Source organism: Lissotriton helveticus, chromosome 1_2, assembly GCF_964261635.1.
Source record: "Lissotriton helveticus chromosome 1_2, aLisHel1.1, whole genome shotgun sequence".
Lineage (NCBI taxonomy): Eukaryota > Metazoa > Chordata > Amphibia > Caudata > Salamandridae > Lissotriton > Lissotriton helveticus.
The window spans coordinates 282,137,385-282,162,600 of NC_136058.1; the positions used below are offsets into that span (position 1 = coordinate 282,137,385).

Consider the following 25,216-nt stretch of genomic DNA (forward strand, 5'->3'; position numbering starts at 1 on the left):
CCTGCTCACTGCACACTTTAATATCCCTGTCCAGCTTTCCTGCACGTCGAGCGCAGCACTGTGCTTTACAAAAGTCAAGTGTGCTAAACGAAACCCTCCAACCTTCGACCGCTGACCAGCAGAGGAGAACGAAGAAGGATGGCGACAGCTCGGTCATCCTGCTCCAGGTTCTGCCTGTGGGGACCAAGGGCTAGGAAGTAATAGTGGAACCAGCATGCTGCATATAGAGTAATGGCACTACGCTGCACCATGGGCCATCTGATGCAATTTGCCGGATGGTCGCTTTAAATATGGCTTTGTGCTCCCTCCTCTTGACACAGTAATGACTTCAGTATGAGACTAGGGATGTTCTGGCTCACACCTCCTCCAGTTCCCTTTCGTCCGTCTCTCCTTTACACCCGTCGGAACCGTGAAATCCTGACATCTGAGCATTTATGTACCTGTCACAAGGCCAGTCAACCTGTTCCAGTAAGGCCCATCCCCCCCCTTGCTGACAGTCTACTCTCATTCACTTCAGTGTCAGACTTTACACCCGCCGCTAAGTGGGCTCCTCTCACTCTGTGCGTCCTATCTCTTTGCTGACCATATTGAACCATCAGTGGGACTTACTGACTTACTGACAATCTACAGACTTGTAGGTGTACAGGACCTTTCATCGCAACTTACATTACAGAGATCTTGGCCAGATGTACAACCTTTCTCAGCAGTCGCAAATGAAAAATCGGGCCGCTGGTGACTGCTAAAAAGGGTTGTAGTATGTACAAACCTTATTTTGCGAATCTGTAACTTATTGCATAGTGGCAAAATATGGTTTGCAAGTCACTATTAGGAAGGGGCGTGTCAAAGGCGTCCCTTCCTAAAAGCGAGTCGCAAGGCCAAGTACAATTGTTTTGCGATCGCATTTGCAGTTGCACAACAATCGCAGGACTCCTTCCCTTTTGTGACTGGCAGTCAGAACGTTTTTTTAAGGGAGGGCAGTGGTCTCGCTGACCACAGCTTACTCTTAAAAAAGAAAACCAGAAACATTTAATTTTTCTTTTTTTAAAAGCAGCCACAGATATGGTGGTCTGCTGACCCCAGCTGGCCACCATCCCTGTGAGTACTGGCAATTCCCCATGGGTCGCAAATTGTGGCCTACCTCATGAATATTGGCAAGTCATTTGCGAGGTCATTTGGAATCGCTAAATGTGTCTGAGACACTTAGTACATTCCGTTTTGCGAGTTGCATATTGAGAGTTGCAAAAAATCACAATTTGCGACCCGCAAAATGGAATAGTCGTACATCTGGCCCCTTGTGTATTATCAGTGTATCTCTGCATGCAGTTTCAGGCACTGTATGTACAGAGTTAGCAGTGTAATGTTCCAAGGTGATGCACGTTGGATTTCATCAACATGACGAAGATAGCACCTGGTGTTTATGACTTGTGAACTGTATACTTCTAGAGCATTTGTTCCCTCGATGGAGTGTCTTTGTTATTTTATTTGATACTTCATGCCCTGGTCCTACCCTCCACTGTGCATGCTTCTGTGATCATGCCTGCTCCCACTAGGCCTGATAAGGCCCTCATCATGTACCTCTCAACCAGGCAAGTAGTCCATGGGAATAGTTGTTTCTAAAAGGCCAGTTTCGCACTGTCCGGAATCGTGAGTAACTTTGTCCCCTTCTGGATCACCTGCTCACGTGTAAATGTCGCCCCACCCACCAAAAAAAACCTATTTTACCAGCCATCCTTCTTTTCAGGCAGTCATGGTTGGATGTTGTGTATTCTTGACGCGCTGGTAAATGTCAGCCCCCAAAACAACTCTCTTCTGCCATGCATCGTCGTTCTCATGCAGTCATGTTTTGCTGTTGTTGGCACACCTGTGTATTCCTGACTCGCTTGTAAATATCATCCCCCAAACAACTCTCTTCTGCCAGGCATCCTCCTTCTCAGGCAGTCATGTTTTGCTGTTGTTGGCTCGCCTGTGTATTCCTGGCTCGCTTGTAAATATCAGCCCCCAAACAACTCTTCCGCCAGGCATTCTCCATCTCATGCAGTCGTGTTTTGCTGTCGTTGGCTCGCCTGTGTATTCCTGGCTCGCTTGTAAATATCAGCCCCCAAACAACTCTTCCGCCAGGCATTCTCCAACTCAGGCAGTAATGTTTTGCTGTTGTTGGCTCGCTTGTAAATATCAGCTCCCAAACAACTCTTCTACCAGGCATCCTCCTTCTCATGAATGTTTTGCTGTTCGCTCTGCTTTGTATTCCTGGCTCGCTTGTAAATATGTGCCCCCAAACAACTCTCTTCTGCCAGGCATCCTCCATCTCATGCAGTCATGTTTTGCTGTTCTTGGCTCGCCTGTGTATTCTGTTTCACTTGTAAATGTCAGCTCCCAAACAACTCTCTTCTGCCAGGCATCCTCCATCTCAGGCAGTCGTGTTTTGCTGTTGTTTGCTCACCTGTGTATTCCTGGCCTGCTTGTAAATGTCTGCCCCCAAACAACTCTCTTCTGCCAGGCATCCTCCATCTCAGGCAGTCGTGTTTTGCTGTTGTTGGCTCGCTTGTAAATGTCAGCCCCCAAACAACTCTCTTCTGCCAGGCATCCTCCATCTCATGCAGTCATGTTTTGCTGTTCTTGGCTCGCCTGTGTATTCTGTTTCACTTGTAAATGTCAGCCCCCAAACAACTCTCTTCTGCCAGGCATCCTCCATCTCAGGCAGTCGTGTTTTGCTGTTGTTGGCTCGCTTGTAAATGTCAGCCCCCAAACAACTCTCTTCTGCCAGGCATCCTCCATCTCAGGCAGTCATGTTTTGGTGGTGTTGGCTTGCCTGTGTATTCCTGTCTCGCTTGTAAATATGTGCCCCCAAACAACTCTCTTCTGCCAGGCATCCTCCTTTTCATGCATGTTTTGCTGTTCTTGGCTCGCCTGTGTATTCTGTTTCACTTGTAAATGTCAGCCCCCGAACAACTCTCTTCTGCCAGGCATCCTCCATCTCAGGCAGTCGTGTTTTGCTGTTGTTGGCTCGCTTGTAAATGTCAGCCCCCAAACAACTCTCTTCTGCCAGGCATCCTCCATCTCAGGCAGTCGTGTTTTGCTGTTGTTGGCTCGCTTGTAAATGTCAGCCCCCAAACAACTCTCTTCTGCCAGGCATCCTCCATCTCAGGCAGTCGTGTTTTGCTGTTGGCACTGCTTTGTATTCCTGGCTTGCTTGTAGATATCAGCCCCCAAACAACTCTCTTCTGCCAGGCATCCTCCTTCTCATGCATGTTTTGCTGTTCTTGGCTCGCCAGTGTATTCCTGATTCACTTGTAAATATCAGCCCCCAGACAACTCTCTTTGCCAGGCATCCTCCTTCTCATGCATGTTTTGCTGTTCTTGGCTCGCCAGTGTATTCCTGATTCACTTGTAAATATCAGCCCCCAAACAACTCTCTTTGCCAGGCATCCTCCTTCTCATGCATGTTTTGCTGGTCGCTCTGCTTTGTATTCCTGTCTCGCTTGTAAATATCAGCCCCATAACAACTCTCTTCTGCCAGGCATCCTCCATCTCAGGCAGTCGTGTTTTGCTGTTGTTGGCTCGCTTTTAAATGCCAGCCCCCAAACAACTCTCTTTCGCCAGGCATCCTCCATCTCATGCAGTCGTGCTTTGCTGCTGTTGGATCGCCTGTGTATTCCTGGCTCGCTTGTAAATATCAGCCCCCAAACAACTCTCTTCTTCCAGGCATCCTCCATCTCAGGCAGTCGTGTTTTGCTGTTGTTGGCTCGCTTGTAAATGTCCGCCCCCAGACAACTCTCTTCTGCCAGACATCCTCCATCTCATGCAGTCATGTTTTGCTGTTCTTGGCTCGCCTGTGTATTCTGTTTCACTTGTAATTGTCAGACCCCAGACAACTCTCTTCTGCCAGGCATCCTCCATCTCAGGCACATATATGTTTATGTTGTTGGTTCCTCTGTTTATTCTTGATTAGCTGGTCACTAGCAGTTACCAAACACCTCCCTCCTATCAGGCAGTCTTGTTTTTGTTATCGGTTTGCTTGTTGTTTTCCAGACACTTGGTTATCTGATGTATTGTCTAAGGGTGAAGCTATCCTTAGACTGCATGTCGTTCTGCTGAGTGACTTGCATCCAAGGCCCTGTCCAGTAGCCTCATAAATGAGGGTCCAGGTGTGGACAGAAAGACTCGTAGTGCTGGTTTCTCCCATCCCAGAAAAGATCACAGACTGGCCCTCCTCGAAGAGCCCAGGGATTCTTCAGACAGCCTGTGTATGAAAGACTCGTGCCTTGGGGAGGCAGAGGAGGTCTAGTCTGCAGCCGGTTACAGCTCCCTGGTTTATTTAGTGCCCTGGTTTATTTAGCTCCAGAGTGAGAAGTTTGAGTGCATAATTGCAAAGTTCCATCAGCGCCATTTTACACCTCTTACGGCACCAAACAGAAGTTAATCCTCTCATTGTGGAAGAGGCGGGTAAGTGTCGGTATTAAGTGCGAAGCTCGCTGCTTCATTACGGTCCTGCTTATTGATTCTCGAATACTTCCATCTTTGCCTTCGATGCAGGATGTAAACACATTGGTTTCCTCTTGAGAAGCAGCTAGGTGCCGCTCTTCTGTGCATGTCCGGGAAAGGCATACCCCTGGCTGATTCAGGAAACTTTACATACGCAGATATTGAGGGTTATCTGCTCATTTCACTGCCAGCTGTAGCTCGCTCAGTCCAGTTTTCTCTCTGCTCTTGGCTGTGTGTCTCCAAGTTTTGTATTTTTTTTTAATTCTTTTGGTGTCTCCATCGCTTCACACCGTGCACTGTGTCGGCTGTTAAGAGTTTTACAGCATTCTCACAAAACTATGATTAATGCTACTCTTTCACCTTCACTCTTGTTTACTGGTTCAGTTTTGGACTGGCCCCTTGAGAAGTCTGGCGCTGCCAGATGGGCCTGCTTGAAATGCCCAGTGTGTGTGGCGGTGTTTGGTCCTCTGGCCGCCTTGTAGCGGCCCCTCGTTTATGGAGGAGCTCACTGACTTCATTAGCGACCAATACTCGCAAAGTGACAATCAGATCTTGGTGGGTGACTTCAATCTCCACTGGGGCTCGTCTCAAGACTCTTCTGCGAATTTGCTGGCCACCTTCCTCTCTGCAAACGATCTTATCCAACACTGCACAGAAACAACACACTCTAAGGGCTCAATCCTGGACCTTGTTATTTCAAAAACAGACATGCTTACTAACGCTACCCCTATTCATGTTGACTGGTCTGACCACTTCCTCATTGTATTCTTTCTTCACCTATCACACTCTATAACTCTCGGCCAACCTAAGAGGGCTACTTCCTGGTTCCGTGACACTAAAAATATTGACCTCGGTACCTTCTGTGAATCAGCTTTGCTGTCACTTCCAAGGCTAGACCCGAACCTAGATGTTAAAGAACTCACCTCCCAATGCCTCACAGTCCTTGCAGTCGAAATCAATAAAGTCACTCCTCTCCAAAGCAAAAAGAAAAGACCCACTCCCTCCGCACCTTGGTTCAACAAATCCCCCTATGAAGAAAGGAAGTGCCTAAGATTCCTGGAGATACAATGGAGACAAGCGCCCTCCACTGATAATTTGGCCACGCTTCGTTCAGCAAGCGCATATTCCTTGGAAAAGCGACGCACTTCAGAACCCTCCCCGACTCAGCCAAATATAGACCCAAAAAACTATTCGATCTCATCTAGAATCCAAAACTTTTCGATCTCGTCAAGAATCCAAACTGCTCTTCCCCCAACCTCCAAGTTGGAGGAGTCAACAAAGAAAGCAGCGGAATTCGCTATACTCTGACGAAAAAGTAAAATCACTTGTGGATCAGGTCAGTTATCCTACCCCTCCAGAGGAGTGCAAATCCTTAGCCATTTGGCAGAACTTTGACCCCATCTCCGAAGATGCCCTCCTCAAATGCATCCTCGAAACAAAGCCCTCCAACCATTCCCTTGACCCTATCCCTAGTGCCATTGCCATTGACTTCTATACCCATTCTCTGTCCTATTGAACCACTCTGGTTAACCTCTACCTCTGTCAAGGCTCCTTTCCTGTTTCCTTCAAAACTGGGCAGGTCACCCCTCTGCTTAAAATACCCACTGCTGATGCGAACTACCTCAACAACTTCCGCCCCATCACTAACCTACCTTTTCTTGCAAAAATCACAGAAAGATGTGTAGCGAAACAACTCTCTCGTCATATCAAGGACAATGATCTTCTCGACAACTTCCAGTCTGGCTTCATTCAAAACTGCAGCACTGAAACAGCCCTGCTGCAAGTGATTGATGACGCACTGCGCATACTCGATTCGGGGAGTCTTGTCTTCTTATTCTCCTTGACCTTTCTGCAGCCTTGGACACTGTCAATCACAACACTCTCCTTAACACTCTTCAACAGAGAATGGGCATGGAGGGCACTGTGCTTAAATGGTTTGCTTCCTTCCTCTCTGATAGATCCCAAATGATCAAAATAGCGAATAGTCTTTCATCTCCTTTGGCGGTAGGCCAAGGTGTTCCTCAAGGCTCTATACTTCCACCCACATTGTTCAAACTCTATTTAGAACCATTGGGAAATCTCCTAAGTAAATCCGGGATCCACTATCATCTCTGTGGAAGACACTCAAATCTACCTCAAGGTTACCTCCACTCATGATCTCTCCATCCTAAGCTCTACTCTTGATTCCATTCAAAACAGGATGTTAACTCATCAACTGATTCTGAATCCCTCTAAAACTGAATTCCTCCTCCTCACTTTCTCCTCCCCCGGTTCAATCATGGATGGATCAGATCAATCTACTTAACATTAAACCCATCATTGTCGACAGCGCAAAATCCCTTGGTGTCATACTCAACACAAAACTCAATCTACTCTCCCACATTAATTCCATTGCAGTCTGCTCGATACCAACTGCGCCTTCTTTGGGGGATTCGTTGCTTCTTCCCGGAGCATGACCTTAAAACCCTGGTCCAATCGCTGGTTCTCTGCAGACTGTACCTCAACTCTCTTCTTACTGGCCTCCCCAAATCCCACCTGTCCCCCCTTAAATCCCACCTGTTCCCCCTTAAATCTGTTCTCCATTCAGAAACTCGTTTCATATATGGGGCCAAAAGAAGCGACCACATCACACCCATTTTATCCACCCTCCGTTGGCTTCCCATCGAGGCAAGATCTATGTACAAGACTGCCTGTATCACCCACAAAGCCTTGCACTCCTCTCCTCGCTACCTGGCGAACAAACTGAAACTCTCTGGAGGCTCTAGACCATCACGAAATGCGGAAAATCTATTGCTTGAACCTCCCACTTTTAAGAAGGAAAGGTTGATGACCCAATCCTTTTCAGGCAACGCAGTGAGAATCTGGAACTCACTTCCGCCTCAGCTCCGGCCCACCACCTCTTCCCAGGCCTTCAAAACTGACCTCAAAGCTCTCCTTCAAAGACACTTTAAAATTTAATTCATGCCCTCTCTATTATCTGAAGGAAGTCCCTCCTTTATAGGAAATTCTGTTCTACATGACTATAGAAGTGCCTTCCCAACGTGTTCTTGTGGTTTGAGTCTGCCATTTATTGCAGTATTATACGTCTACTTGTATTGTGTACTCCTTTGTAACATCCCGGCATGGGAACCATTACACCTTCGATTCTCTGAACCGCGTTTGCACGCTACGAACATATATCCCCAGATGAAGGCATCATAAATATGCCGAAATGCATTGGGATTACTAGAGTGCATTACTTGAATTGCAAGGAATGATTGTACATAAATGGAATACACCCTTGTGAATACAACAAGATGGATAAATATGAATACATTTTCAAATTGAACAATTGACATTTATTTTTTGAATACCATTGGGAAACCTTTATACAAGGACTCTTTGTGGAGCCCGGGGGACTCTTCCCAGCTTTAGAAGGGAGAGCTTCCTTAGCTCCTTTGTAACATGCACACGGCACTTTCCCTCTTGAAATGTATCATTTGCTACCTCTTGGATTTTGTTTGCTTTTGATACATGCACAGTTGCCACCATTGCCTCATGTAACGTAACGTTAGTTCTTGTGTTTTGAGTATCTGCCATTTAGATGCAGTATTATAATTCTATTTGTACTTTGTACACTTTTGTAACATACACACATGTCACTTTTTTCCTCTTGTAACGTATCGTTTGCTACCTCTTGTATTTTGTTTGCTCTTGATACATGCACAATTGTCACTATTGCCTTATGTATCGTAACGTTTGCTCTTGTCACATGCTGACTTGTAATTTTTTCCTCATGTTTCACCACTGTTTCTATTGTGAAGCGCTCTGACACCTTCGGGTAAAGTCCGCGCTATATAAAAACGCTTAAAATAAATAAAAAGTCACAGGAGCAAAACACCCCACACACCCCTGGCAGTGCTACACTACCGCGGTCCACTGCCTTCACTGATCAGTCAAGCCTTTTCCTACCTTGTCTTCCCTGCATTCCCGCTATCCTGGTCTCTCCTTGATGTTTCGTGGCCTGCTTTTAGTCTAGGTAATTGCAAACACAACAGTGATGGACAGAATGTGGATCAATGTCACACATTCACCCCAGTCCAAAGATCTGGGCCCAAATCCATTGTTTTTCCACTCCACACCACCCTGGGTTAGACAATGGCGATATGCAAATCAGCGCTGACCCTGTGCCCCATGGGAACAGTCCAGTCCGAACTACAAAAGGACATGGCTTTTGTAGTTCGGACTGGACTGTTCCCATGGGGCAACATATCGCCATTGTCTAACCCAGGGTGGTGTGGAGTGGAAAAACGATGGATTTGGGCCCAGATCTTTTGACTGGGGTGAATGTGTGACATTGATCCACATTCTGTCCATCATTGTTGTGTTTGCAGTTACCGCTCTAAGTGTACTGGGGATGCTCAGACGTGAGTCCCAGACACTCCACACCACTGGAATCAAGCTAGCCGGGCTGATGAGAGGTGTTACCTCGAAACCGGGCCGGTCCTCGGATGCTTGTTTCCGTTCTGGGAAGGACATGGCTTTTGTAGTTCGGACTGGACTGTTCCCATGGGGCAACAGGGTCAGCGCTGATTTGCATATCGCCATTGTCTAACCCAGGGTGGTGTGGAGTGGAAAAACGATGGATTTGGGCCCAGATCTTTTGACTGGGGTGAATGTGTGACATTGATCTACATTCTGTCCATCATTGTTGTGTTTGCAGTTACCGCTCTAAGTGTACTGGGGATGCTCAGACGTGAGTCCCAGACACTCCACACCACTGGAATCAAGCTAGCCGGGCTGATGAGAGGTGTTACCTCGAAACCGGGCCGGTCCTCGGATGCTTGTTTCCGTTCTGGGAAGGACATGGCTTTTGTAGTTCGGACTGGACTGTTCCCATGGGGCAACAGGGTCAGCGCTGATTTGCAAATCGCCATTGTCTAACCCAGGGTGGTGTGGAGTGGAAAAACGATGGATTTGGGCCCAGATCTTTTGACTGGGGTGAATGTGTGACATTGATCCACATTCTGTCCATCATTGTTGTGTTTGCAGTTACCGCTCTAAGTGTACTGGGGATGCTCAGACGTGAGTCCCAGACACTCCACACCACTGGAATCAAGCTAGCCGGGCTGATGAGAGGTGTTACCTCGAAACCGGGCCGGTCCTCGGATGCTTGTTTCCGTTCTGGGAAGGACATGGCTTTTGTAGTTCGGACTGGACTGTTCCCATGGGGCAACAGGGTCAGCGCTGATTTGCATATCGCCATTGTCTAACCCAGGGTGGTGTGGAGTGGAAAAACCATGGATTTGGGCCCAGATCTTTTGACTGGGGTGAATGTATGACATTGATCCACATTCTGTCCATCATTGTTGTGTTTGCAGTTACCGCTCTAAGTGTACTGGGGATGCTCAGACGTGAGTCCCAGACACTCCACACCACTGGAATCAAGCTAGCCGGGCTGATGAGAGGTGTTACCTCGAAACCGGGCCGGTCCTCGGATGCTTGTTTCCGTTCTGGGAAGGACATGGCTTTTGTAGTTCGGACTGGACTGTTCCCATGGAGCAACAGGGTCAGCGCTGATTTGCATATCGCCATTGTCTAACCCAGGGTGGTGTGGAGTGGAAAAACGATGCATTTGGGCCCAGATCTTTTGACTGGGGTGAATGTGTGACATTGATCCACATTCTGTCCATCATTGTTGTGTTTGCAGTTACCGCTCTAAGTGTACTGGGGATGCTCAGACGTGAGTCCCAGACACTCCACACCACTGGAATCAAGCTAGCCGGGCTGATGAGAGGTGTTACCTCGAAACCGGGCTGGTCCTCGGATGCTTGTTTCCGTTCTGGGAAGGACATGGCTTTTGTAGTTCGGACTGGACTGTTCCCATGGGGCAACAGGGTCAGCGCTGATTTGCTTATCGCCATTGTCTAACCCAGGGTGGTGTGGAGTGGAAAAACGATAGATTTGGGCCCAGATCTTTTGACGGGGGTGAATGTGTGACATTGATCCACATTCTGTCCATCATTGTTGTGTTTGCAGTTACTGCTTTTAGTCTAGCTACCCCTCCTGACTGTTTTTTTTCATCATTTTTGTAGAATTACAGAAGACTCTGCCGTGACCACGTTTGAAGCACTCAAAGCCCGCATCCGAGAACTCGAGCGGCAGCTCTCCCGCGGGGACCGCTACAAATGCCTCATTTGCATGGTGAGTTGTGTTCCATCCTGGCCATCTAGAAGGAAATGTGTGTGCATAGCGGCTGAGAGGCTGCTGGGCGGTGGGTGCACTGAGCGACCATCTTGTACCTTGGGCCCCATCGTGTCTATGCACAGCTCGCTTCTTCTGAACAGACATATAGGTGTCCTGTGTTTTTTTCTATTCTCTGAAGCTCTCCCCATTTTAGCATTGAACTTAATGTGGTGTATTTTTGTGTGCTGATTAATTTGCTGTCTAGGTTCTGCGTTGGCTCCGTTCAAGCTTTTACATCTGGAAAGCATATATTCTGCATGAGTGGACTATAGTAACCTTTTTGCTGCTGGAGGTTCTAGAGACCGTGTACGTTTCCCACACTTATTCTCTGCTCTGAGGTTGGGCTCCTGGGTATTTATTTTTCCGTAGAACAAATCACATGTAGTGATGATGGTCTTGCGGTTGAGGGGGTGTCCATGGGCAAGATCATCTCCCTCAACATCCATTGTGCCTCTGATGCCGCAGACACTCTACCGGGGAGTTGGCAGCAGCGGGGTTCAAACCGAAGGACCAACAGCTCTGTCTCCTCAACCGTCCATCTGGTGGAAAACACCTATTTGAGGCACAGGTTGGTTAACTAGAAGCTGGAGAAAAAATGAAAGGACACAGTCATTGCAAAATCATTGGGTGGTCTTCAGACTTCATCCACTAGGGGGCAGCGTCGAGGCAGAAGGAAAGCCACCTCCCCTTATCAGGCTTACAGTTATCGCAAGCAACAGCAGTCCTTCCACCAGCAGGCGAGCAGTGGCTACACCAAGGGTGTCTGCATGAGGTGAATCACCCCAGATCTGTGGGTTCTTGTAGTCCTTCTCCACAGCTATTACTTTGAACTTTTCACACCACCCTCTACCCCTGAAAACATGCCCTTGGCATTGAACATCTTCACCCACTTGAAGAAGAGGTCAAAAGGCTTTTTAATGGCGCCCTAGAGGGGGTGCTCCATCACCACTATGGTAAGGACATCTGCATTCTTTACTGCCTCCTGCTAAAGAAGGATGGTTGCCTGAGGTCAATCCTGGACCTATCCCGAACAGCCTCTAACTTCTCACCCAGATCCTAGGCTAAGTCACGTACCCAGACAGCTCAGCCTTGTGATCGCACCGAAGATCTTTGAGTCTGGCTATCTTCGTCTTCCACAGGAGTGCATGACAATCCTACTTGATACCAGCAGGCCTACTACCCGAGTGTGTTATTCCACAAAGTGTAAAAGGTTTGTCCGATATTGCATCCCCAAGCAATTCGACTCTCAAAAGCCTACGGTCCTCTGCATTATTTGCTACCGTTGCATCTGCAGAAGTCTGGACTCGCCTACCCTTCTGTACGGTTACACCTGACTACTATTGTGTCCGGACACTGCCAGATGGATCTTTAATGTCCAGCAAGCAACAGAATGTCTGGAAAGACTAAAAGATTATTCTCCCCGAAAACCACAAGAGAACCGGTAGAAAAGCTATAGCAATCTACCCCCACAACAGAAGATGATTAAAGATGTCCTACCTCTACTAAATTCAGCCCTGATGAAGACCTGTGTATAAATAAAGTGTGTTGGTCCCACGTTTACAAGGTCGAAACACATCGGCTTACTTAGTGGATCAGAACTAACCAAGATACCAAAGGATGCCGCTTCATTCAGCCAGTAGAGTCGAAGCAGTCTGACTCACATCAAAAAGCTGCCAAGCAGTCTCTGACCCCTAAAAGGACCCTATAAATAGATAGTGCAGAGAACCAAGTGGGACTCTGTTCCAGCACCCCAGATAAAAGTAGGACACAACGAGATCTAGGAAATCATACACTGTTGCTATTTTTTGATACAAGGCACAACCCATACAATCAAACAGCACAACAAATGACACCCCACACTGCGAAGCCTTCTCTGCTTTCTTTAAGCTAAAGACTGACAACATAAGAAATGACCTCATCAAGGATGTAAGCCGATACCCCAACCACACCAGAATGGCTGACAATCAACCTAAAAACAAGGCATCTTGGATGTACTTCGATACCTATTCAGAAGAAGCAATACACAAACTGCTCTGCACCTTGAAGCCCTCTAATCACCTCACAGACCCTCTACCTGCTAATGCTGTAAAAGACTTCATCCCCTTGCTCCTCCCTCTCTGGACCAAAATCATCAACAGCTCTTTGCAACAAGGCCACATTCCAGACTCCCTTAAGGTGGGGCAAGTCACGCCTATACTCAAGAAACCTACAGCTGATCCGTCTGACCTAAACAATTATCGGCCCATCACCAATATCCCCACCCTGGCCAAACTGCTGGAGAAATGTGTCCAACTCCAACTAACAAAACATATTGACCAATTTGACCTCCTCAACCCTCATCAATCAGGCTTCCGAGCGAAACATAGCACGGAAACAGCTATGACACACATCATTGATGACGCCCTCCAAATTCTTGATCGCAATGAGTCCTGCCTCCTCATCCTTCTTGACCTCTCGTCAGCATTTGACACGGTCAAACATGAGAACTTGCTGGAGCTGCTAAGCACTAGAATGGGGCTATCGGGAACTGTTCTCAATTGGTTTTCGTCCTTCCTTCACAACCGGTCTCGGAGGTTCAAGATCGACAATGTGCTATCTACTCCTGTGCCTGCAGATCTAGGTGTTCCACAAGGATCCTCCCTCTCCCCAACACTATTCAACCTCGTCATGGAACCGCTCGCCACCTTGCTCCAAGCATCCAATGTTCAATTCCATATGTACGCCGATGACACACAACTTTACCTAAAGTTACAATCCCCGGAAGATATCAAACATCTGAATTCCACGCTTATTAACACTCAATCTTGGCTGGCCGATAATCACCTCAAACTAAATGCTCTGAAAACTGAGTTCCTACTCATCTCACCCCCGGCGAAAATTTCCTCCACCCAAACCTGGCTCAACAACCTAACAGCACTCAATGTCCAACCTACCATCGTGGACTCTGCGAAATCCCTAGGCATCACACTCGACGCCAAGCTCAACATGCAGCAGCACGTTAGCAAAGCCACAAAAGCAGCTAACTTCCAAATTAACACATTGAGGAAAATTAAACCCTTCCTCCCTGCCAAAGACTTCCAAACTGCTGTACAAGCTTTAGTCATCCCTCGAATAGACTACGGAATTGCAGCCCTCAGCGGACTCCCGCTATCCACAACAGCACCCTTAAGAGCCTCCCTGAACGCTGCCGCGAGACTCATTACTGGCTCAAGAAAGCATTCGCACATATCCCCAGACTTAAAGTCTCTAAAATGGCTGCCTTTTGAAGCCAGAATACAGCTAAAAATTGCAGTTATGACACACGCGGCCGTGCACCACAAGGCACCAAACTACCTCGCTCAAAAGTTGTCTATATCGGGAGGTTCGAGATCCAATAGGAGTACAAAAAATCTACTCCTGAAACCTCGTAGATTCCGGAAAGTGAAAACATACAAGCGCTCCTTCTCAGGAATGGCACCCAGGATCTGGAATGCGCTCCCTCCTGAAACCAGGCTTATCTCCTCCACTGCACTCTTCAAGAAAGAGGTGAAAACCATCCTTCTGGCCAAGATCTCCTGAACCTTATAGGTGTTGGATCAGAGACTATGCATTGCCTTGTATCACTGCTCACCCTGTCCTTTGGCACTATACTTCTACTTGATGGGGGCACTACTACGCTACTCTCTTACTACCGACCAAGATATGATACACGTTGGTTTACTGATCCACTCTCCCGATGCCCCACTCATTATTCTCTCTATACTAAAACATTGGTATAAGCCACCCACACACCCAAGGGGTACCTGAAGACATCTGTAGTGGGATCAATGACTTGTGCTGTCCTATACTACTTCTTTACCTGATTGTATATTGATTTGTTTTATGTATGTTATTACTATCCCTGTTATTACCATGTTATTGACTATTATACTATTCCCATTATCTCTGTTGACTCCTACTGCCCCTACCCTGTCTTTGTGAAGCGCTCTGATATCTGTAAGGATCCTGTTCGCGCTATATAAAACTTTGAATAAATAAATAAGTGTTAAATGTATTCCAGTGTATAAATTAAATGAAACACTATATGATATGTAGAAATAGCTGTATGTATTTGTTTACTGATGTTGAATACGTAAAATATGTTTAGTGAGTAATGTAATGTATATATGTGCTTTTTTATAAATGTTATCTCTTTTGTGAAACATTGAGTACATTTTGTTATGTATAGTTGAGGGATACTTAAACGACAACACGTTTTTGAAGAAATAAGAAAAAATAAGAATGCAAGCACAAAGTCAATAAAAGGGACTTTTGTGGCTTAAAATTAATTGTGATTTATGGTGTCAGAGGTATAGTGTTTGTTGAAATATTAGATTATTAATTCCGGCCTCTGTCTTCCTTAATTGAGTCATTCCCCCCAGTTAGATATTCAATAGTCCGTTAAAGCATTTCAGGACCGAATGCAACCGTAAACTCGAATTGTTCGGGTTTTTTGAAAACCGTATCTCTTGGATTCATATTGCAGTACCTACACCGGCCAGTTTGTGCTCTTAGGCTGTTGGGTCATTTGTATTTGCTTCTGATTGCCTATTAGCCTTCTTCCCAGAATCTGTGCAGTACAAAGCTCTGTATCCTAAGGGCTCAGGTTGTAAAGTGCTCCATACTGGAACAGTGTTTCGGGTGCTACTGTGTACTGAGACCCCAACTCGCTCTCAACTCGCTCTCCTTGTACTCGGGAGCCGTGCCCTCTCACTCTTGCTGCTGACTTGGTATTGGAGCTCCGTGGCAGTGCAGTTGTCTCTTCATAAAAGAGCCCTTAGGGCACCAGCAGCAGTGTAGCGACTAGTTATGTCTTTCTTCATAGAAACCTACGTGCTGTCATTTGGGATACAGTGGAATGAGTGTATACTAAGAACATGTCATTTCTACTCGTGCTTGGAGGGACCCTTGCTTGCACATTGCCCTCTGCAATATTTTAGTTTTCTATTCACTACTGAGGGACGCGACACTCGGTGATAAATGAATAATCATTTGTCATAGCAAGCCTACTATTTACTACTTCTCATCCGTCCAATAGAGTACTTCATTTTAGCAACCTGAGCATGATTCTCACAGTGATTTCACAAAAGTGAGGCGGTGTGTCACCTTCTCTTGTGTCCTTTGAATGGCTGCACCCTGTATATAGTAGCAGTGATTGTTTCTCAGACAGATGCTCTCGCTTAGATACTTCTCATTTGGGAGATTAGGAGGCACTTGGATTTTGCAGCATGACACTTTTTTCTGGATTCACATGCAATGCATTGTTCTGCCATCTAGTGTTTGGGTCTGGACTTTTTTTCCTCATAATAGTCCTTCCCTGCCCCTCCCCCAACACACACACACACACACACACAAACCGACGGTCCCCTCCATTTGGTGCTGCTTCCAGCCTCTTCTGATGTTATACGTCCTCCCTGTAAGTCTCACTTTTGTTTACCATCTCCAGATTATTTTTTTTCCGGCATTGAGTCTGGAAGCATTGTGAAGATCTCAAAAGCTACAGAAAGAATCTGAAGCAGCAAACTGGGTTTTTTATCAAAGAAAATCTACGGAATATCGATAGAAAAGGAGTGTAAGAGGATTCTATCGAGTGACAATCGAAAATCGATGTAAGTGGACTTTACTTTGAAGGAGAACACAAGGAAAGGGGTTCCCCGCTTGATGTGAAATGGAGAAGATTCCATTTCGTTTTTGCCCACAGTGGATCATAAATTTTCACAGAGCGACAGCCATCCGGTCTACAATTGCTATTTGTTGATAGATCACAAATCTGACTCCTGTGAGGCCTGCACAGATTTTAAATCGAAGACACAACCACAGGCATTCACATTACACAATGCCGGGGCAAAAAGAAACCGCATCACTTAGAGATTTGGAGTTGTCGAGTGAACAAGTTGACGTTGAAAAAAGAATATAGGCAGTCAAAAGGAAAATGTGTACAGGTAACACCAAAAAAGATGGTAGCGGTAGAGCTGAAAACTTTGGACTCCTGACAACAGAAGTCTGTCCTGGCGCTCAAAATGTCACTAATCGAAGGAAAACTAAGGCACAAAGAACCCCTCTGGTCCCAAACAGAGTATATCGCAGCTGGGAAAGCTTCTGAAAATACATAGACGGCGAAAGATGATCAGAGCCCAAAAAAAGACAGCGACTCATCCAACATGAGCTGAATCTTCAATGTCAAAAAAGAGAGCGACACCTACACTCTATGCCAAACAATGCAGACTCAAAGTAGAGCACAATAGACGACGGCTTGTAGCTGAAATAGCTGCTGTCCTTCAAAAGAAAAAATTATTCAAAGCCTCCTTACAGGCATTTTGAATATTATCAAAACCTTTGATGGCAGGTACAGGAGAGGATAAAGATTCGGGGGAAGTGGACCCCCTCTGACACCGGAGCCTCAGGAAGGACATGAACTCTTTTACGAGGAAGAGGAGACCGAAGGACATGGTCTTTTTAAATATCTGGAAGAGACCGAAGGCGTCTAAGAAGAGTGGCAAGATCTCGAGGCAGACTCTCCCAAGGAAGTTCCAGACACATGTCCTTCGAGGCCCTAGCCCCCTGATGATCTGACCATTCACAATCCACTAGTCCAAAAGGCAGCTGAACGCTATGGAGTAAAACTGGACGAAGAAAATGCACAGACATGTTTCTTACTAGAGGCACTAATACCCCCTCAAAACAAAAACAAATTCCTCCCAATGCTCACAAGCATCTTGTATCAGGGAAGAGAAGCGTTAAAGGAGCCAGCAACCTGCAGGTCAGTGACTCTCCAGGGTGGAGAAAATACAGAATTACTCCTTTAAAGACCCACCATACATCTGGGTCAGTGTGGTAGTGGACTCCATCATAGTAGGTACAGCCAGAAAGAGGGCAAGTATCCCAGCCACTTCTGGGCTTCCTCAGGATGGAGCAAGCAAAAGGATACAAATGGTGAGAAGAAAATGTGAAAGAGGAGCCAGCAACCAAGTGGAGAATAGCAAACTCCAAAACCTTGCTAAACGGATATGGCCATCAAACCTGGGAAGAGATGGCAGTGTTGATGAAGCACCTGCCTGAACAATATCAAAAGAGAGAAAATGCCATAGCTGAAGAGGAGAAAAAGCATAGCCAACCCATGCCTAAAGTCTGCATTGGACGCCGAAGACACAGCGGAAAGACAATTGGTAACTAGAACTACATTAAAGACGGCATGCATGGCTAAGAATATCAGGCTTCAAAAACGAAGTGAAAGCCAACATCATCAACAGCCCTTTCAATGGGAAACATTTGTTCGGAAAGTCAGCAGGCGACAGTGCAGCAGATTATAAAAGGTAATGATAGAGCCAAATCAATAGGGGCCCTACAGTTTATGGGCCAACAAAGGAGATCCACCCCCACTGGAAGACCTTCAGGAAAAGGTGGTTTTCAAACAGAGGCATCTCAGCAAATCTTTCAAACCACGAGCCATCCAAACACTGGGTCGCAGAAGTGACAACTCCACCCACCAAAGCGACAAGCCTTTTCTAGACAAACAAGGGGAAGAAGCCTGCCGTCAAGAGGAACGACAACAACCTAGTGACTCAGTAAAATTGGACTTCCACCCACCCACACAAAACACCAGAGGGGGAAGAATAGGAGACTTCCTCCAGGAGTGGAGAAAGGTGACATTGGACAGATGGAGCCTCGGTGTAATCGAACATGGATACTGACTGCATAGAACTGGAAAAACTCCCAACATACATCCCAAAACACATATTTAGGAAGAAATAACGTAACTCCAAAGAAAGTAAAGGAATTGCTATAAAAGCAAAAAGCAGAAAAACTATTCTCCAAGTAGAAAAATCAGACATTCTTCCTAATCCCAAAACTAAAGGAACTGCAGCCAATACTAGACCTCTGCTTTCTAAACTACTTTATAAGAACACAAAGATAAAATGACAACCCTACAGGAAGTCAACACACCACTCCAACTAGGGGATTACATGACAACAATAAACCTAAAGATGACTATCTACACATTCCAATGAATCCAGAAGGCAAAAGGTTCTTGCTGTTTGTTATCAATAAAAAACACATTACCAATACAAAGTACTGCCCTCTGGCATAAAGTCAGCTCCCAGAGTATTCACAAAGTACCTGCCAACTGTAGCTGCTCACCTAAGGAAAAAAGGGAATATGTGTGTACCCCTACTTAGATGACTGGTTGGTGACAGCAAGTGCAAAAACTACATAAAAACAGTAATGGCCCCATTACACAGATTCACAATAAATATGAAGAAGTCTTCGCTTACGCCAAAACAGAAGCTGTACTTGGGAGTGAAAATAAACACACTCCAAGCGAAGGATTTTCCATGTGAGAAATGAGTCCAAACTATAACTCAAAAAGTTCTCTGTTACCGGAAGGGTCAGTCTGACAGTGAGTACTGTGGTGAGGTTATTAGTAATGATTGTGTCCTGCATACCACGAATACCGCATGCAAGGCTACACATGAGACCGTTCCAAGAATGGGTACAGAGCAAGCAGGGGGAGCTGGTAGGATCTAGTCCTTGTCATGCTAAGAGTACATGAAGTATTTTGATATTGGATACTATAATATTCTCTTCCAGGGGATCCTCATCAATAGTCATAAGCATTAGAATATTCCCGCCCATGTGCGGGACCCCGGAAACACTATATTATATGTGCCCCACATATATATATACATATATATATATATATATATATATATATATATATATATATATATATATATATATATATATATATATATATATATATATATATATATATATCAAAGCTATGGGGTTTGTCACACAGGTAGGAAGCACCCGACAGCAGTGAAGGTTCAACCCAAAAACCTTTAATCATTGGTATAGATGGCACGCTACATAACGGAAGGTTAAAAACAGTCTCTCCGTACGCCGTACGCGTTTCGAATTCCTTCTTCCTCAGCGGCATAGTACGAAATGGCGTGTAATCCCATGACTGCATGATTCATTCATAACACGCCTCTCAATGGCTGCCCGGATGGGACTGTGTGTAATGCAGTCTGGGAGTTGAAGTTTCTTTAATCCTGGATGGATACGCTTGTTTGACTGTTCCACCTGATAAGGCTCTGGATGAGCCCCCGCATGTGCTTCCATCCTCATCCAACACCGCTGCCCCAAACTGAGGTAGGTCAATCACTTTCCTCTTGGCCCCCCCTTTACTCGCAGGGTGGTGCCATCCCGACGGCTGGACTGCCGCCAAATATCAAAGCTCAGGGGTTTGTCACACAGGTAGGAAGCACCCGACAGCAGTGAAGGTTCAACCCAAAAACCTTTAATCATTGGTATAGATGGCACGCTACATAACGGAAGGTTAAAAACAGTCTCTCCGTACGCCGTACGCGTTTCGAATTCCTTCTTCCTCAGCGGCATAGTACGAAATGGCGTGTAATCCCATGACTGCATGATTCATTCATAACACGCCTCTCAATGGCTGCCCGGATGGGACTGTGTGTAATGCAGTCTGGGAGTTGAAGTTTCTTTAATCCTGGATGGATACGCTTGTTTGACTGTTCCACCTGATAAGGCTCTGGATGAGCCCCCGCATGTGCTTCCATCCTCATCCAACACCGCTGCCCCAAACTGAGGTAGGTCAATCACTTTCCTCTTGGCCCCCCCTTTACTCGCAGGGTGGTGCCATCCCGACGGCTGGACTGCCGCCAAATATCAAAGCTCAGGGGTTTGTCACACAGGTAGGAAGCACCCGACAGCAGTGAAGGTTCAACCCAAAAACCTTTAATCATTGGTATAGATGGCACGCTACATAACGGAAGGTTAAAAACAGTCTCGCCGTACGCGTTTCGAATTCCTTCTTCCTCAGCGGCATAGTACGAAATGGCGTGTAATCCCATGACTGCATGATTCATTCATAACACGCCTCTCAATGGCTGCCCGGATGGGACTGTGTGTAATGCAGTCTGGGAGTTGAAGTTTCTTTAATCCTGGATGGATACGCTTGTTTGACTGTTCAGCTTATCTATGCTTCCAGTGAGTTATAAGAATTTCTACTGCTTTCTGAGCATTAAAACAATTTCCCAGGCTGCATTGCAAACACAGTCTAAAAAGACTGAAAAGCTAACCTGTAGCTGCATAGCAATAAACTGACACCGTGCCTTTAAGGCACTCATGACGCCCAGTATCCCATCATGCCTCAGGGGTGACAGTTAGGTCAGTTGTTCTTTCCGGCTCCTTCAGAGAAGGACCCTGGTTACACAGCTCCACTAATTTTCCTGTTTTTTGACAGAAAAACTTCACTTTTGACAATTTTTTGTTCTTACTCGACATTTAACATCTAGTCAAGTAAGATACTGTCTTTTTCAGTCATTTTGGTGAGCATTTTCTCCTGAAAATGCCTTCACTCTTTGACAAATGCCCTTCTTGTGGCAACAAGAAGGCCAAGTCAGACAACCACGACGTCTGTATCCTGTGTCTGCCTGAGGAACATGATCCAGGCACCTTTCCTCATTGTGAACACCTGTCAGGAAGAACTTTAAAAGACAGGGAGAGGATTTGCATTTATGGCCTAGCTCATAGGTCATCAAGAGGAAGATCTCCGGTGAGGAAGGGCTCCAAGAAGACTCATTCATCTTCCAGAAAGAAGTCTTCACACCCCTCACCCTCAGCGTCGGGCTAGGCGCTGAGAAAAGAACCACCGGTGGATCATTCATAGTCTAAACTACCGTCGACTGCGGGCCTCGCCGTCGAAGAGAAGACCAGGTACGTTGACGACGACGAAGGATCCAGTTCCATCGTCGAAATCCCCTCCGCCGGCGTCAACCGGGCGACGTCCGACGTCGAGGAAGGGAACTCCGCCGCCGTCAACCGGGGACCAAGACCCCTCCGCCGTCGACAGGGAAGAGTCGATCGGCGTCGAGGAGGCAGTCTCCGTCGGTGTCTCGTCAGCTCTCGGCGTCGAGGGTGTCCAATACCCCTCCACCGTCGTCGCACAGACATTCGACGTCGAGGCAGAAAACTCCGTCGACGGCTGATCATCACCGTTCGACGTCGAGAGAAAGGCCTCCGTCGACGATTGGACATCGTCACTCGACGTCGAGGCAGGGTGCTTCGTCGACGACGGGACATCGTCGTTTGACGTCGAGACTTCCGTCGACGACTGGGCATCGTCGTTCGACGTCGAGAGAGAGGGCTCCGTCGACGGCCGGTACTCGCCGTTCGACGTCGAGACAGGGAACTCCGGCGGCTGTTCATCGGCGCTCGACGTCGAGAGACCACACATCCTCGCATAGACATTCAAAAACAAGATTGTTTGATCCGCCAACTCCACGAAAGCACTCGACCACGAGGGAAGATCGCTCGACGTCGAGAAGTTCAGATGTGGTGATGGTAACGGAGTCATCTTCCCGTCATTCCACCTCAAGGTCCTCTGGCTCCTCCACGGCATCTTCGAAGTCCAGAAGTCCGGTACGCAAATCACCTGAGCGTCGGACGGACCCTTGGGCGGATAAAGTCAGGCTATCACCTAGATGGTACAGGTCTTTGGACCATTGGAGAGATTCTGGGGCTGCAATGCGTATGCAAGACTATGCCAGCTCGCAGCACAGGTCTCCTCTTCAGGATCTGGTGGAGGAGATGGACAAGCTTAGCCCTCCCAGGCGCAAATCTCCTGTGAGACCACCTACCAGATCTCCCAGGCCCCGATCTCCCAGAAATGAACCACAGGAGCGGGTCAGGTCTCGCTCTCCTAGACGAGAAGAGCGTTCGAAACGATCAAAAGAGAGGAGGCACAGTGTTCACTGTAGACGTCGACGAACTCCGTCTACTTCATCTACCTCTTCTACCAGGTCTTCCAAGAGGGACTACTCCCCTACTTTGACGGACAGTCTTACGTCCCGATCCTCCCCAGTGGATGACATTGGCACGTATCTGGATGTCTTGCAAAGAGGAGCTCAGAAGCTGAGCATTGAAATGTCTGTCCCTCAGGTTACAACGACAGTCATTTTTGAGACTTTACACAAAAAGGCGATCACCCGTCCTCTACTACCGTTAGTCCCGGGGATTATGGATCCTGTCAAGGAGGTATTCCTAACTCCGGCGGCTATCAGGGCTGTGCCAGCCCGCATCCAGAAGAAATACAAACCGGCCTCTTCTGACCCGGTTTTTGTACGATCTGACCCTCCAGCAGACTCAGTTATTGTGGCAGCGGCGAGGAAGACACACGCAGTTGCCGGTTCTTCTTCAGTCCCACCAGACAAGGACAGCAAGACTCAAGACTCCTGGGGTCGCAAAGTTTGCAACTCAGCTGCGTCGACTCTTAAGGTTTCTAGTGCGGCTGCACTTCTGGGTCGCTACGACAGAGCCTTATGGGACTCTATGGAAAGGTTCAAAGCCAAGCTGCCAAAAGAAGACCAGCAGGATTTTGAAGAGACCGTGACTGAAGGATGTCTGGTGGCGAATCAGATGATAAGCACGGCTGCGGATGGTGCTGTCCTGGCGGCGCACTCCTATTCTCATGGGGTTTGTGCCAGGAGATCGGCATGGTTGCGCCTGACAGGCCTTAAGCCGGATGCTCAACATCGCATCCTTAATCTCCCCTTTTCGGGTTCCACTCTCTTCGGGGAGCATGCTGACGAAGAAATGACCCGAATGAAGACGGAACTGGACACAGTGAAAGCGGTGGGCTTGGAAAAGAAAAAAGAGTTCGAGCGCCGTTTCAAGCCCAACAAGGGGAGAGGGGCTCAACAGAGGGTTCAAACCCCTCAGTGGTCCCAAAATAAGAAGCAGGGGAAATCCCAGTTTCGAGGTAAACCTGGCAGAGGTAGAGGAGGTCATCAGCAATCCTCTAACACCACGAGAGGAGGAAAAGCCTGATCAGTGGCTTCCTCTGGCGCCGTTGCCCACTCCAGTGGGAGGAAGTGCTTCACAACACCTGGCAGAGTGGGTCAGCATCACCAAGGATCAGTGGGTGCTGAATATACTGCGCAATGGATACAGGCTACGTTTTCGTGCCCCTCCAAAGAGCATTCCTCCAAAGAGCGCTTACCCTCAACTAAGCTTGCTCCGAAGAGAGGTAAAAGTCCTACTACAAAAAAGAGCGATAGAGGAGGTTCCTCTCGCTCAAAGAAGAAAGGGAGTTTACTCCAGGTACTTTCTTGTCCCCAAAAAAGATCAGGAGGACAAGTTCAGACCAATACTCGATCTACGACTTCTAAACAAGGTCATCGTCAGAGAAAAGTTTCGCATGTTGGCACTTCACCAAATATTTTAATTAGTAATCAACAAAATTGGACACTTGTTACACTGCTCGACTTTCAGTTCAGTGCAAATAAGGAAACCCTCAGAGAAGTCAATGTCTGCTTGGAAATTGCGGTGTATTTGTTTCATCCGCCCCACATTGACATTCACGCAGTTATCATAGGGTTATTCCTGTTAGTGTGTACTGCTAGCCTCATCCAGAGGCACCTCCAGTCTCGAGTGCAGTGTCCAGAGACGAAAGGACTTTCCCCAAAAAAGTTGGTTAAAAAATGAGAGTGCCCGGAATTTTTTTTTTATTATTTGGGCAAACTTACATTATTTAAAAGGTTGTGAATACTCAATGATAGGCCGAGTTACTGGGCCATATGGTATTACTGGGTTGGAGTTGTCGACATGTTTCAGCTCTATTTGGCCAGGCGGCCTGTAGAGCTCCGGGGGCAGAGTCAGCACAAGGCAGGAGCGAAGACTCCACGCGGCTCTGCAGAATCTGAAGGTACCCCCGCAGGAAGCAGAGTTCGTAATCACGACAGATCGTGAAGAACACAACACTCATATCAATGCAATGAGTTTGGGATTACCGCACAATCCGTGTGAGTAGTATTATATGTGTATGTAAATATTGTTTGTCCCTATCTTTTTGTAAGTCCTGACGAAAGCTCTACAGACCGCCTGGCCAAATAGAGCTGAAACATGTCGACAACTCCAACCCAGTAATACCATATGGCCCAGTAACTCGGCCTATCATTGAGTATTCACAACCTTTTAAATAATGTAAGTTTGCCCAAATAATAAAAAAAAAATTCCGGGCACTCTTTTTCATTTTTTAACCAACTTTTTTGGGGAAAGTCCTTTCGTCTCTGGACACTGCACTCGAGACTGGAGGTGCCTCTGGATGAGGCTAGCAGTACACACTAACAGGAATAACCCTATGATAACTGCGTGAATGTCAATGTGGGGCGGATGAAACAAATACACCGCAATTTCCAAGCAGACATTGACTTCTCTGAGGGTTTCCTTATTTGCACTCAACTGAAAGTCGAGCAGTGTAACAAGTGTCCAATTTTGTTGATTACTAATTGATTATTTTGGGGAAAGAAACGGACACTCTAAATCCTCATCCCTCCCAGTTGATTAATCGCACTTCACCAAATATGCCCACATCTTCAAGTCGGAGATTGGATGTGTTCGGTGGACCTACAAGATGCGTACTTTCACATCCCTATTGCTCTACAACATCGCAAGTACTTAA

The 25,216-nt window shown here is 46.8% G+C and overlaps 1 protein-coding gene across 7 annotated transcripts in view; it reads left to right on the top strand.

The window, feature by feature from the left end:
- The window catches only part of RNF220 (ring finger protein 220), a 1,024,387-nt gene that overhangs the window by 988,556 nt on the left and 10,615 nt on the right, over positions 1-25,216 (top strand). For all 7 annotated transcript variants that reach the window (XM_078671729.1, XM_078671730.1, XM_078671731.1 and 4 more), the window contains one exon: positions 10,557-10,665. In XM_078671729.1, the coding sequence (XP_078527855.1) occupies positions 10,557-10,665 (109 nt within the window). The remainder of the gene's footprint in view (positions 1-10,556; positions 10,666-25,216) is intronic.